At 41.3% G+C, this 13,649-nt stretch overlaps 1 protein-coding gene across 2 annotated transcripts in view; it reads right to left on the bottom strand.

Annotated features, from left to right (window-relative positions):
- calcr (calcitonin receptor) overlaps positions 1-13,649 on the bottom strand; it is a 194,631-nt gene that overhangs the window by 79,018 nt on the left and 101,964 nt on the right. For both annotated transcript variants that reach the window (XM_055662731.1, XM_055662721.1), the window contains exons 3-6: positions 9,747-9,906; positions 9,543-9,653; positions 3,236-3,348; positions 1,273-1,364 (exon numbers count right to left, since the gene is read on the bottom strand). In XM_055662731.1, the coding sequence (XP_055518706.1) occupies positions 1,273-1,364; positions 3,236-3,348; positions 9,543-9,653; positions 9,747-9,906 (476 nt within the window). The remainder of the gene's footprint in view (positions 1-1,272; positions 1,365-3,235; positions 3,349-9,542; positions 9,654-9,746; positions 9,907-13,649) is intronic.

The following is a 13,649-nucleotide window of genomic DNA, read 5'->3' as shown; positions in this document are numbered from 1 at the left end:
CTGCCCGATAGGAACAGGACGAAGAAGGAACGACAAGTATGGGAACGGTTTTTGATAATGTTGGCTGGTTTTCCAAGGTAGCATGATTGTAGATGGAGATAATGGTGGGAAGTCTGATTTGTGTGATGGACTGGGCTACACCACAACTCTCTGAAATTTCTTTCAGTCTTGGCTGTTCATAAAAAAATCTGTGATGCAAGCTGTATGTTTTCTATGCTGCATCTGTCAGTTTGCAAGACTCACTGGAGACCTGTCAAATTTTCTTAGCCTCTTCAGCTGAAACCTGGACAAATCAGTATGAGGCATAATTGGAAGATATCTCACATGGCTATTAAGCCGATAAGGTGTCAACCTGGGATGAATTATCAACTGGAAAAATTGGCAAATATTGGCTGTGGTGAGCACAGGAAAGGGAATGAAGTCCAAAATCAAATTACATGGATTAAAGTCATTGGTAAAAAGCAAATGATGTCTTGAGGAAAACCATTTCATGGGTTTTCATGTTTTGGAATTCAAAGAGGTGATGGGGGCAGATTCAATCACATTGTTGAGAAAGAATAAGCTACAGGTGGAGAACAGGGAAAGGTGGGAAGAGAATTAATATGGTCCAGGTATTGGGTTGAGAATTTAAGACTGATGGCCTTTCCGCATATTCCGCTGTGATCCGCTGTGCTGATGGTTAGGTTATTATAATCAGGTCCATTTGTTGAAGATTTAAGATGATCTTTCATATCAGGATTTAGGCAGGTCATATAAAGTAACAAAAGGCCTTCTGATTGATTGCTCTGGCAATCTGAGCTGCATGAGTAAGCAAGAGCCTGGACAACTTTGCTCAGGAACTTTTGCTGGATATAAAGCCATTAATCTTTAACTCATGGAACAACTTATTTAAACAAAATTGCAGTCTTTTTTGCTTTGCGCTATTTATGTATAATTTATGTGTAATGTATATTTTTGTGTATGTCTGTACCTGTGATACTGCTGCGAGAAAAAAAGTCAATGTATCTGGAGCTAACTACTTGTATGTATGAACAAGTACCCGAAACATCACCTATCCATGTTCTCCAGGGACACTGCCTGACCTGCTGAGTTACTCCAGCACATTGTGTTTTTTTAAAATTTTCTGCAGATTGTTGCATTTACATTGCCCTCGTGGTCATTACAATTTCTAACCTTTTGTCATTTATTTAATGTACCAGCAGAAGTTGGTTTTAAAGGGAAAAAAAATCCCGCTTAGATTAAAAAATGGAATAAATGAAGCCAAAAACTTACTTGAAATAGAAGAAGATGGCCAGGGAAATCAATAATGAAATAATTGACAGAGTGTGACCAACAACAGCCATGTAGTAAAGGATACGAGCCATCTGGTAAGGGCAAAGCAAAACATTCCTTACAAATGAAACAGTATGACCAAACCATGATCAAGTTCACTTATTAAACATTTTTGTAATTATTTTAATTATCTATGTGATTTAAGATAATCTCGTTTACTAAAAGACATTGGTAAAGATAATTGTATATATGTTATAATTTTCAAAAATCTTTATATAATACACTGGAATCTTTATCTACATTTAATATGACATAATGATCTCGAGGACCTTCAAGGTGAAGGGGAAAAGATTTAATAGGAATCCGAGGTAACTTTTTCACATAAAAGGTGGTGGGTTTATGGAACAAACTGCCAGATGAGGTAGTTGTGGCTGGGACTTCCCAACGTTTAAGAAAGCCAGGTACATGGATAGGACAAGATTGGAGGGATACGGACCAACGCAGGCAGGTGGGACTAGTGTAGCTGGGACATGTTGGCCGGTGTGGGCGTTGGGCCAAAGGGCCTGTTTCCACACTGTACCACTCAATGACTCTAAGTAATTGTGTCATTTCTTGAGCACATGAGGTTCTAAAATGTTCTTATGTCCCATGAGAATTTATTTGATTCATCTTTTCATCTCTGAACTTGTGATTGAACTTGTTCAAGTTACTTCAGTATTATGTGTCACCTTAAAGTCAGATTCAGATTCAGATTCAGATTCAACTATAATTGTCATTGTCAGTGTACAGTACAGAGACAACGAAATGCAGTATAACTTATGTTATGACTGTGTGTCAAATGAACTGAACAAGGTTCGTGATGCCAAAGAAAAAAACACCATGAAGGGAGGGTTGTAAAATATTGTGAGGCTATGGGATTATACAACCACCTGTGTTACTGGAGAAATAAAGTGTTAAAAAAATAGATAAAAACCAAGAGGCTCAAAAAAACAAAAACATTAACAAGAAATAAATAACAAAAGGAGAACATAGCATTGTGAGGTCATATTTTGAGTGACACGGTGATGCACTGGTAGAGTTGCTGCCTTAGAGCTACTGAGACCTGGGCATGTTTGTGTACTCGTCACTGAAGACAAATAATGAATTGCAGCAACAAATTAAGGTGAATAGTACGTTGGTCTTCCCAGTAAGAGGATTTGAGTAAAGGAGCAATAATCCCTTACAATAATCACGCAAGCTTTGCTGAAATCATCCATTGGGGTGTTATTTGCAGTTTTGGTCGTTTTTACAAAGGAAAGGATAGACTTGCCATTGAAAGAGTGTAGCGAAGAGTCACCAGACTGATTCCTGAGTTGTAGGGACTGTCATAACTCGATTAGATTTGTATTCACTGGGATTTAGAAGAAAATTGAAATTTATAAAATTCTGACACAAGAGGTTTAGTTACTGGTGGAGAACCTATGGAATTTGTAACACCAGTGGGCAGTAGAAGAAAATTACTGAATATTTTAAAGAAGAATGTGGGTAAACATTCTCGAATCAAAAGGCACCAAGGGACATGGGGATAGTGTAGGAATGTGATATTGAGACAGAGGAGTTACTGAATTGCAGCACAGGTCTGTATGGAAGAAAGGCCAACTCTAATTCCTATTGTCCATATTTCATTACTAAGACCAAAAACCTCCAACCAGACTTCCTAACCCACACACACACACACACACACACACACACCACACACACACACACACACACACACACACACACACACACACACACACACACACACACACACACACACACACACCCCACACACACACACACACACACACACACACACACACACACACGGACCACCCCTGTGTCTGGCCCAAACAAAACTGCTGCATGATTTCACTCAACATTTATAAGTAAACCCAACCACCAAGCATTTCAGATGCCTGGAAGATAAACAAGTGATACCTACCGTTAGTTTATAATCTGTGAATTTATTACAAAATGTATAGTTCGACCAAGTTCGATTGGTTTCTGGATGTTTAAACCAGTTGCCTGCTTCATCACAGTACTTTGTAGCTTTTTCTGGTGGGAAGATAATACATCTTTCAGTGATTGCTTCATTTTACAAACAACCATCAAGTTACATGAAACTACACAGCCTCCATCTGAAAAGTCATAGTTAGTTTAACATAAAGGAAACATGATTTGAATTAAGTATTTCAACTACAGAGCAGATTGGGAAAATGAGTTAAAGCAGAACTATTAGAATAGTTAAATGAAGCAACTTTGCATTAAGTGGAGGTTGAATTGCATCCAAATTGTCTTGCCACTACAAGGCTAACATGTTTTGTTAAGTCGGGTTAATGTTTAGTTCACTATTGAAGTTGCTAATGGTGAGTGTGGATAAGTGAGGACAACTACTTTTGCAATGTACTCATGTTTAGTGCCAATTGGCAAAGGATAAATACCTCAACCTGAATATTTCCACCACCCCCTATATTCAGCTCCCTGATCCATATCACATGTTCATCCTTTCTTAAGTCGCATTTAAAATGTTTACTTTCACTATTGAAGTTGCTAAATGGTGAGTGTGGATCCCCAGGACAACTACTTTTGCACATGTACTCATGTTTAGTGGCCATTGGCAAAGGATAAATACCTCAACCTGAATATTTCCACCACCCCCTATATTCAGCTCCCTGATCCATTATCACCAGGTTCATCCTTCACCTCTTGAAACTATGTTATAGCATTTAAAACACTCCAGTATTCTGCCCCACTTCCAATCCCCAATGTAAAGGGAGAATTGTGGTGAGAGGGACAAAGTTTAAAGGAGGTGTGTGGGTCAACATTTTCATACAGAGAGTCATGGGTGCCTGGAACATGCTGCTAGGGGCAACAGTGGAGGCAGGTGCGATAGTGGCATTTAAGAGGCATTTGGACATGCACACGGAAATGCAGGGAATGGAGAGATATGGATCATCTGTAGGCAGAGGAGATTACTTTAATTGGCATCATGCGTGACGTGGACATTGTCAGCTGAAGGCCCTGTTCCTGTGCTGTACTGTGCCCTCTGTCCTATGGGAAGATTGTGGCCAGTGCTTCCAAAATTTCAGCACGTAATAACCTCATATACATTTCATGCAGTGACTGTTTTATGGCCAATCTTTTAAGTACCTCTCCTTCATATTTATTCCCTCCAATGTCACTAGTCTCTCATTTTTATGCATGCCTTGGCAGCATCTCTTTTTCCCTAAAAGGCAGGAGCAAAGGGCTAAGTTAATCACTTGGCCCACTACCTCTATAGAAATATTCCCCCATGGGCCCAACCTCTTGACTATTCGCACACACACACAAACCATCTCTAACCTTATTAAATGGGATCAAGGAAGTTGACTTATGGAAGATTGTGATGGGTTGCATTTCTCTCCTTTTATAGTTTTAATATTTATATTTGTATGATGATACCAGTGCTTGGTATTTTCTGGGAATTGAACATTCCATTACCATCATTAATGAAGTAATGGATACCGACACAATTTATCAGTATTTCTACAACAGAAACATAAGGGATCAAAGAACATTGCCCGAATGGCCAGGAGAGAGAGCGGGAAGAAGAGAGGGAGAGAAGAGAGAAGAGAGGGGTCTCTTCTAATTGACATACACATGTGCAAAGTGTGAATTATTCGTGCACTTCTCTTACAGGGTAAGTTTAACTCCCCGAAGGAATAATTGGAATATTATACAATTCCAATTTTCTATTACAGTTTAGCTCATAGGTCAAATGCTAATTGAACCATCCATTCATTAAACATATCTGTGATTTCACATAATCAGATCACGCTCTCTCTCTATCCTAAAACCTACCTCCACTTATAAAATACAGGTGGTCATTGGAAACTTTACACAAGAGAAGAGCATAGAATTGTATGTTGAAGATGCAGAATGAGGCCATTTGGTTGATCAAGTCATTGATGTGGCCGTGTTTGGAGTATTATGTTCAATGAAGGTCATGATGCTAAAGAAAGGATGTTATGAAGCTGAAGAATGCAGAGAAGATTTTCAAAGATGTTGCCAGGACGCGAGGGCCTGAGCCAAAGGGAAAGGTTAGGCAGGCTAGGACTTTATACTTTAGAGCGCAGGAGTCTGAGAGATGATCTTAAAGAAGTGCATAGAACCATGAGAGGGTTAGATAGGATGAATGCACAGAGTCCTTTACTCAGCGTAGGGGATGTGAGAACCGGAGGGCACAGGTTTAAAGTGAGAGGGGAAAGATATAGTAAGAATTGGAGGGCAGCTTTTTCACTCAGAAGGCTGTAGGTATATGGTATGAGCTGCCAGAGGAGGTAGTTGAGGCAGGTACTATAAGAACATTTAAGACAGTTGGACAGGTGCAGGAATAGTAAAGGTTAGAGGGATATGGGCCAGATGCAGGCAGGTGGGACTAATGTAGACAGGGCATCTTGGTCTGCTTGGACAATTTGGGCTGAAGGGCCTGTTTCCGTTGCATGACTTTTGGTCCACATTTGTCCAAAACTGAGCTGTAGGTTAATCTTACTTCCTTGATCTTGGTCCAAACCTCCTCAGATTATAGACCTTCACACGCTCATCCAAGTACTTTTTAGATGTGGAGATGGTATTTGCCTCAACCACTTCCATCACCCTTTCAGTTCCAAAACCTAAATCCTATTTATTTCTTCATTTTTACTTTAATAATTCCACCAATTTACTAGTTACCACCCTCACTGTCACAGTGAAAAAAGTCCTTCCTGTCTTACTTTTTAGGCTTTCACAATGTTGTACACCTCTACTGAATCCCCTTTCAGTCTCCTTTGGAACAGAAAACAGCCGCAGCTTGGTAAGACTTTTGTAATAACTATATTTCTCCAATTATGTCCATTTCCACAACCTTTCCATATTGCATTGACTTGAACTGTGGTCTCCGGCATGTTGTGACAATTCCTTTTACACAATTTAACTCGGATCACCTTGCCCCTTCCTTCCATGTCTGGTTCAATAAACACTAATATATCTGTAGGAGCCATTAAGCTTAAGTCAGTATTATTATCATGTCTGATATTATTAGTTTTAGTTTTTATCTGCCTATATGTTTGTAGGTGGGATTTGATACATAGTAGGGGTGTGTTCTTTTGTTATAGGAGTCTGGCGCAGACTCAGATTATAATTTCAGTTTGGTATCGGAAAATGAGGGGAAACAGTCTTCTACCATAATCACGACACACACATGGTAAGAGACGACACAAGAAGAAGCTTTTATGTGATTTATATTATGTGAATGGAACAGCGATTAAGAATGGAAAGTTAGGAGGTATTTCTTTGTTTTGTATTACTTAAATAAAAAAGCAACTAATGAAGAAACAGCCTCTGGAGGATTCATCTTTGCTGTCTTATGTGTGTCGTGAGTGCGTTAGGCCATACCTCCAAATCATCTCTGATAATTAATGGTTATCGGTTGGACTTTGAGAACGTTGTAAAAACTCCCATTATAATATCCCTAAGTAACCACCTTATCCACCTTTGTTGCCATCTTTAGCAAATTTGGGCCCGACAGGCAATGTGGCCTGATGCAAAGACCTGGCAGAAGCCACCAAGCTTGCTCCTGCTCATCCCCGAAGACCAAAGACCGGAGAGAGGGGAGCTGCCTATGATGGAGGCGAGGAGCAAGGCTGGTAGAAGAGTGAACCAGGGGCTGGCCTTCCCCACCCTCATGGTCGACTGTAAGAGGTGCCCCCAGGAAACAAAGGTGGACAGTGAGGAGAGGGACATCAGTTCGCTAGACGATTCAGACGTACAAGGAAGGCGATGGCTGGAGGCTCTGCAGCAGCCTGGGGCTTGTCTGAATCAGGTGCCGCTCATAAGAACTAGTGCCTGGCTGGACTTTGAAAATGGCACCAAAACGTGGTTGTAGTCTCAGTGGACTATTTCCGTACACTTTGCTAATCAAGGATTATGCTTAGGTATAGCAATACCTTACTGAACTGTATGCAAAAAGAAAGATTTTCACTGTGCTTTAGCACCAGCAATAAAGCACCAGCAACCATTGACCTTTGTGTAAGTGCATTCCAAGGCCCCATGAGGGAAAGGAAATGACCTTTTCTGTGTGCATCAATAAAACTTCAACAAACTTCCACTTATAGAGCATGATTAACAGAGCAGAAGCTGTACGATGCACTCATACTGAATCAATTGTGAGCCAAAGTTAGTGTAATTGTCAAGGAATAGATTAAAGAGCTGTACTATACACTGTGCCTTAAAGTAAGCGTCGCCCACCTGGGGTAAATTTAATTTTGCCTACCCAGGGGGTAAATTTGTTGATTCTGGATTTGTTAAAAACAGTATTTTAAAATGTCCCCTTTGTCTGTTGCTTTATTATGGTAGAAGTGTAAACTCAAATTTCTGAACAAAACGGGGTGGGAGTAAATTTACTTTCAAAAAGTTGCCTGGGATAAACAGTTAGGAACCCTTGCCTTAAAGGGAGAGAGGGTGGAAGAGGGGCAAGAAAGTAAAGGAAAGAAAATTAAGGATGGGACCAAGACTGCTGTGGTCACGGATCCCAATGGTAATGGGTAGATATGACTGGTGGGGAGCAAGAGGTGGTTGGAAAATAAACCAGATGTTGAAGGGACAAGGGGACTCCCAAATGTTGGCTGCTGTAAGCTGGATAGGATTAGAGAGAGGGAGTCTCATGACTTGAGAGAGACAGGAATAGACAATGGAGTCTCAGAGATGTTGTAAGTTAGGTCTTTATTCTCTGGACGCGAAGGTTAAGGGGGGACTTTGAGGTCTTTAGGACTGACAGGAATAGACAGAGTTGTGGACAAGCTTTTCCCTTTAATAGGGCAGATTCAAACAAGGACATTTGATTGGGACTGAAGTTTTAGTGGTGGTAACTTCTTTACTAGATGGTAGGTTGGAATGAGCTTCCAGTGGAAGTGGTATCAGGTTCCTTGGTATCATATTAAAAATAAATTGGTAGGCTTTTCAAGTTTGCATTGAGGCATACTTATTAGAAAAAAAAAATTTTCTCACGGAATACTACTTGAACCGCCATGCTGTAATTTTTTGGTTATATGGTAATAGAGCTTTCATTGAGGCATAGTGGTGTAATTAATTCTTTTACAGAGTCCGTTTTTCATATTAACACTTTTTTTCAAGTATTAGCCTCGCTGTCTCAAATGCTGAGCCAATTTTTTTCTCCTCCTTTCTACAGGCATACTGATCGTCTTTTACAGAACTAAATGTCTCAACTTCGCTGTGTGCAAGGAAGCTTTCTACCTATCGCCACCTTTTACAGATCCCTGCTTACTCTAATGTCTCACTTAGCTCAAGGAAGCTTTCAAATTATTTTACTCCCTTTATATAAATATTATCCTCTTTTATTCCAGGCTGCAAACTCACCAACCCCTCCATAGCAACCACATTGACACAAGGAAGAGTGATGGAAATTAGAATCGTTAATAAACAGTCAAGATTACCACTGCCAAACTCAAAATCATTGATGGCCGAATCGATACTGTACTTGCATAAAGTCAATCAGGAATTTCCTCTTGGACTATGACTCACTGTCTGACTTCAACCCCTCTGCACTGCATGATTCATTTTAACAAAGTAAAGTGCAAAGAGAGGAATGCAATATAAAGTTTACTGATGTCCTCAAAAATAAATGCAGAACATTTTCAATCTGCCCGATGAAAAACAAACCCGAAATCCAAATCTCATCTCATAAAATGGTGCATAAAATAACAATATGGGTGCAAGTCCAGGTGATCTGCCTGTGGGCTGAAGTCTTTGTGAACATTGTTTATTCTCTTTGTTTTTCCTTTCCAATGTCTTACAAAATATGGATGTAAGATTATATTCAACACTAAAGACATGTAATAAATATCAGGTTGGATTAGATGAGCAGCCATGGCTATGTGATATAGAAAGCTTGTGCGGCCACGTAGAGTAGAGTTGCTGCCTTACAGCGCTGGAGAGCCAGGTTCGATCCCGACTATGGGTGCTGTCTGTATGGAGTTTGTACGTTCTCCCCGTGACCGTATGGGTTTTCTTCGAGATCTTCGGTTACCTCCCACACTCCAGAGATGTACAGGTATGTAGGTCAGTTGGCTTGGTGTATGTGTAAATTGTCCCTAGTGTGTGTAGGATAGTGTTAGTGTGCAAGGATTGCTGGTTTTTGCAGACTCGGTGGGTTGAAGGGCCTGTTTCCACACTGTGCCTCGAAACTAAAACAAAAAATAAACGAAGTCTCTTACCAGTTTCGTCAAAGTCATTGAAGTGGCTTGGGCAATTCTGCATGCTTAATGTTCCTGCTGGTGTATCATCCCAACACAACCATCCATCCCAGGTTCTATTACAGTATAGGTCTGTGAAGTCAGAAAGCAAAGCTAATTATCTTATATTATTGAAGTAACCATGTTAACAAAAAACTAGACTAATAGTAAGTTGTTGACAATTACCTGGTTTATTATATGAAGAATCCCTGACCATTTTTTCATAGCACTTGAACTGTGCATCCATTATCTTCTGTCTTATCAGATTTTGAGCAGTTTCCACAGATGGAGGCTGAGTTATAATTTCATCATAATTCTCAGTTGATGCAAGACTTGGCATAATTCTCTGTGAGGTAAAGAGAAGATGCTTCATGTTCTAAATTTATCTGCCCAAAAATGCATTGCATAAGCAGTCCTGAAACTGGTTACATTTATCAGCTACCAGTCAAAATATGTTTACAATTCAACATTGACTACTATAACTTTGCTAACACTGTCAATATTGCTCCTTTGCCCCAGTGGAATATACATTGAACGCATTCATAGCCTTGCATTAAGTTTGTCTGTATGCTTTGAAATGTTTAAATTAAACTAATTATTGTTTAAAATGTACAAAAAACATGTTAATTGCACAAATTCAGACATGGAACATTGCAGATGCTGGATATCTAACTAAATGAGTTGCAAGTCAATAGATGTATAAAACCAACATAGAACAGAGCAGCATTGGAACAGGCAGCATTGGAACAGAGAACAGGCAGCATTGCAACATAGAACAGGCAGCATTGGAACATTGCAACATAGAACAGAGCAGCATTGGAACATTGCAACATGGAACAGAGCAGCATTGGAACAGGCAGCATTGGAACAGAGAACAGGCAGCATTGGAACAGAGAACAGGCAGCATTTGAACAGAGAACAGAGTGGCATTGGAACATTGCAACATAGAACAGAGCAGCATTGGAACATTGCGACATAGAACAGAACAGCATTGGTACAGGCAGCATTGGAACAGAGAACAGGCAGCATTGGAACATTGCAACATAGGACAGAGCAGCATTGGAACATTGCAACTTAGAACAGAGCAGCATTGGAACATTGCAACATAGAACAGAGCAGCATTGGAACATTGCAACATAGAACAGAGCAGCATTGGAACATTGCAAAATAGAACAGAGCAGCATTGGAACATTGCAACAGAGAACAGAGCAGCATTGGAACATTGCAACATAGAACATAACAGCATTGGAACATTGCAACATAGAACAGAGCAGCATTTGAACATTGCAACATAGAACAGAGCAGCATTGGGACATTGCAACATAGAACAGAGCAGCATTGGAACATTGCAACATAGAACAGAGCAGCATTGGAACATTGCGACATAGAACAGAACAGCATTGGAACATTGCAACATAGAACAGAGCAGCATTGGAACATTGCAACATAGAACAGAGCAGCATTGGATCATTGCAACATAGAACAGAGCAGCATTGGAACATTGCAACATAGAACAGAGCAGCATTGGAACATTGCAACATAGAACAGAGCAGCATTGGAACAGGCCCTTCACCCACAATGCCTGTACCAAACATGATGTCAAATTTTATATCAAAGTCATGTGAGTGACTACATGAAGAGCCCGCCAGCCCGCATGCACGTCAATACATGTAATGCATGGCGCGCATGTCGGAGCAGTTCGAATTTCTCTGGCAGGTAGGTCAATTTTATTTCCAGCGGGCTGCTCCGATAGCGGGCCCGAAGTAGCTATGGAAGCTCCATAAAGAGCTAGAGGGTAATTTTGCGGCTGCCATTCGAGCTCCGCACACGAGCAGGCAGCCAAAATGGCCGTGGGGCTCCATAGGAGCTAGGATTGCAGTGGCTGCCGTTCGACTATCGGGAAGAGGTGACTCCAATCGGCTCATCCGAGTCATATGGGGCCAGAGGTGCTTCAGTCCTTCCCTGTAATACTCCGTTGGGGCTCCAGAAGGGAGTACGGACTCGGAGTCACTAGCAGGTGCAACCTGTCTGGCAAGTATAATGATGATACCAACAGAGCACCGACCTGCACAGCTAGTCCCGGTTGGCTGCTGAAGGGAGCAGCCTGACAACCCCAAGTCAGGGCAAAGTCAAAGCCAAGTCTGTGGGACAAGTCTTGTTGGATGATTTGGGACATCTATGGCAGATATGATTGGGCGTTTATCTCAATTAGAACATCTGATGTATCAGATGGTGGCACAAGAAATGCTCCATGTTATGAAGGCATGTCAGGCAGCAGTTCCTGGCTCAGGGTTGCAATATTCCTCCCACTCGGATGAAAGGAATGGTGGAGATGGTGCCAAAGTATATGCACATATGCCTGAAGCAGCTCCTGGCTCAGGGTTGCAATATTCCTCCCACTCAGATGAACGGAGTGATGGAGATAGTGTTAAAGTATATGCACACATGCCTGAGGCAGCTCCTTGGCTCAGGGTTGCATAAGTCCTCCCACTCAGATAAATGAAGTGATGGAGATGGTGCCAAATTTTATGCTCTGTGTTATGGAAGCATGCACAGGCAGTCCGAGGCATACGCACGTGGCAACGCCTGGTTCGGGGTGCATTATTTCTCCTACTATAATATCAGTGTGGATCTGACTCCGAACATGACCCCAAACATGACTATGTGCCTGAATCCCATGCTTTAATGCAGGATGTGCAAGAATCGCATGAGGAAGAGCTGCCTGCTCTCGCCTCTAAATTTGCTGTTCCCTCAGGGACGGACAAACCATTACAAGAGGAGTTGGCCAGCGACATCACCTATCTAACAGATATCACAAGCATAACAGACAAGGTCTGCAAATGGAACATCGCTGAAACTCCAACGAGCAAATCAACCCGGGGTCAGAGACACTGGTAAGTAATGTTTCGTTATTAACCTCCGTAAACTCCGAAATGGGGCAGTCTGTCAGCCCAGGTTGGGTTTACTGGCAGCATGGGCTGCCTAGTGGTTTCAATGTCTCTGGGATAGATCAGGTTGATGTAGAGACATTGCATAAGTAACCTCTGTAAGTTCCAAGTAGGAACAGTTTGGTCACCCTGGTCAGGGTAGACAATCATGGAACTGGCTGGCCATAGGGGGCCATAGTGACCAGGGAAGCACTGCATCATCATCATCTGTGATTGAGGTTATCAGACTGCTCAGTAGAATGAAGTAGTTGAAGTCTTCCTCAACATATGATTTATTTCTCCTCAGTTAGTAGAGTTGCTGGCTCTTTGGAATCATCATTACCATCCATTCTGGGATAGGTACTTACCAGCAGGAAGCTGGTCTGGCATATAATATATTTTTATCTGACCTGCAGGTTCATGTTGTGAATCAACAATATATTGATAATAATCCATAGGCTCTCAATACCAGTATTCCTGATTGAGTGGCAGGTCGAAGAGATTGTGTTGTGCACTCTGGCGACCTAGACATGTGGTTTCAGTCAAAGAACTGTGAGGTAATTCCTGATTCAGCCTTGCATTATATTAATTTCCACTCTGAAGGAAAACGTGAGTATTCGTGGTGACTCTTAGTCAAGAGTTGACAGGGAACTCGTATTCCCACATCAAAGGGAGATGTGTTTTCAGCTCTAGTCATTAGCTGCTGATTATATGTTATCAGCGATATGTATGTATTACTAGATAATGCATCTTCCGCAGGTAGAAAAGCCAAAAAATGTCCGTCCATAGGATCAATAGAGGATCAAGGGTTCCGAGTGCAATCTGTGACAGCTCATCCGAGGATGAGTGGGCTGGCCAAGGACTAGAAGGGTATATTTCAGATACTTCTCAAGATTACAGGAATATGGTGCAGGCCGAATCTGGTTAGCATTTGGCAAATCTGATCATGGGTTTACTTACCCGGTTTAAGATGGATGATTGGGTTTCTGCAATATAACTGATTCAGAGAATCGATTTTGTAGTTGCATACTCTGCCATATCTATACATATGAGGCACAGATTCTGCTGTTTTGATAAAGCTAATGGTGAAAGCCAATGCTGCCCTACTGAGATTAAAGAGCATTATGTCATCGAGTTTTAGGTAATAAGCAAATTTGCAGCT

This window comes from Leucoraja erinacea, chromosome 2, assembly GCF_028641065.1.
Source record: "Leucoraja erinacea ecotype New England chromosome 2, Leri_hhj_1, whole genome shotgun sequence".
In the NCBI taxonomy this organism is placed as follows: Eukaryota; Metazoa; Chordata; class Chondrichthyes; order Rajiformes; family Rajidae; genus Leucoraja; species Leucoraja erinaceus.
The sequence above is the reverse complement of the archived record's forward strand: the minus strand, read 5'-3'. Positions and strand labels throughout refer to the sequence as shown.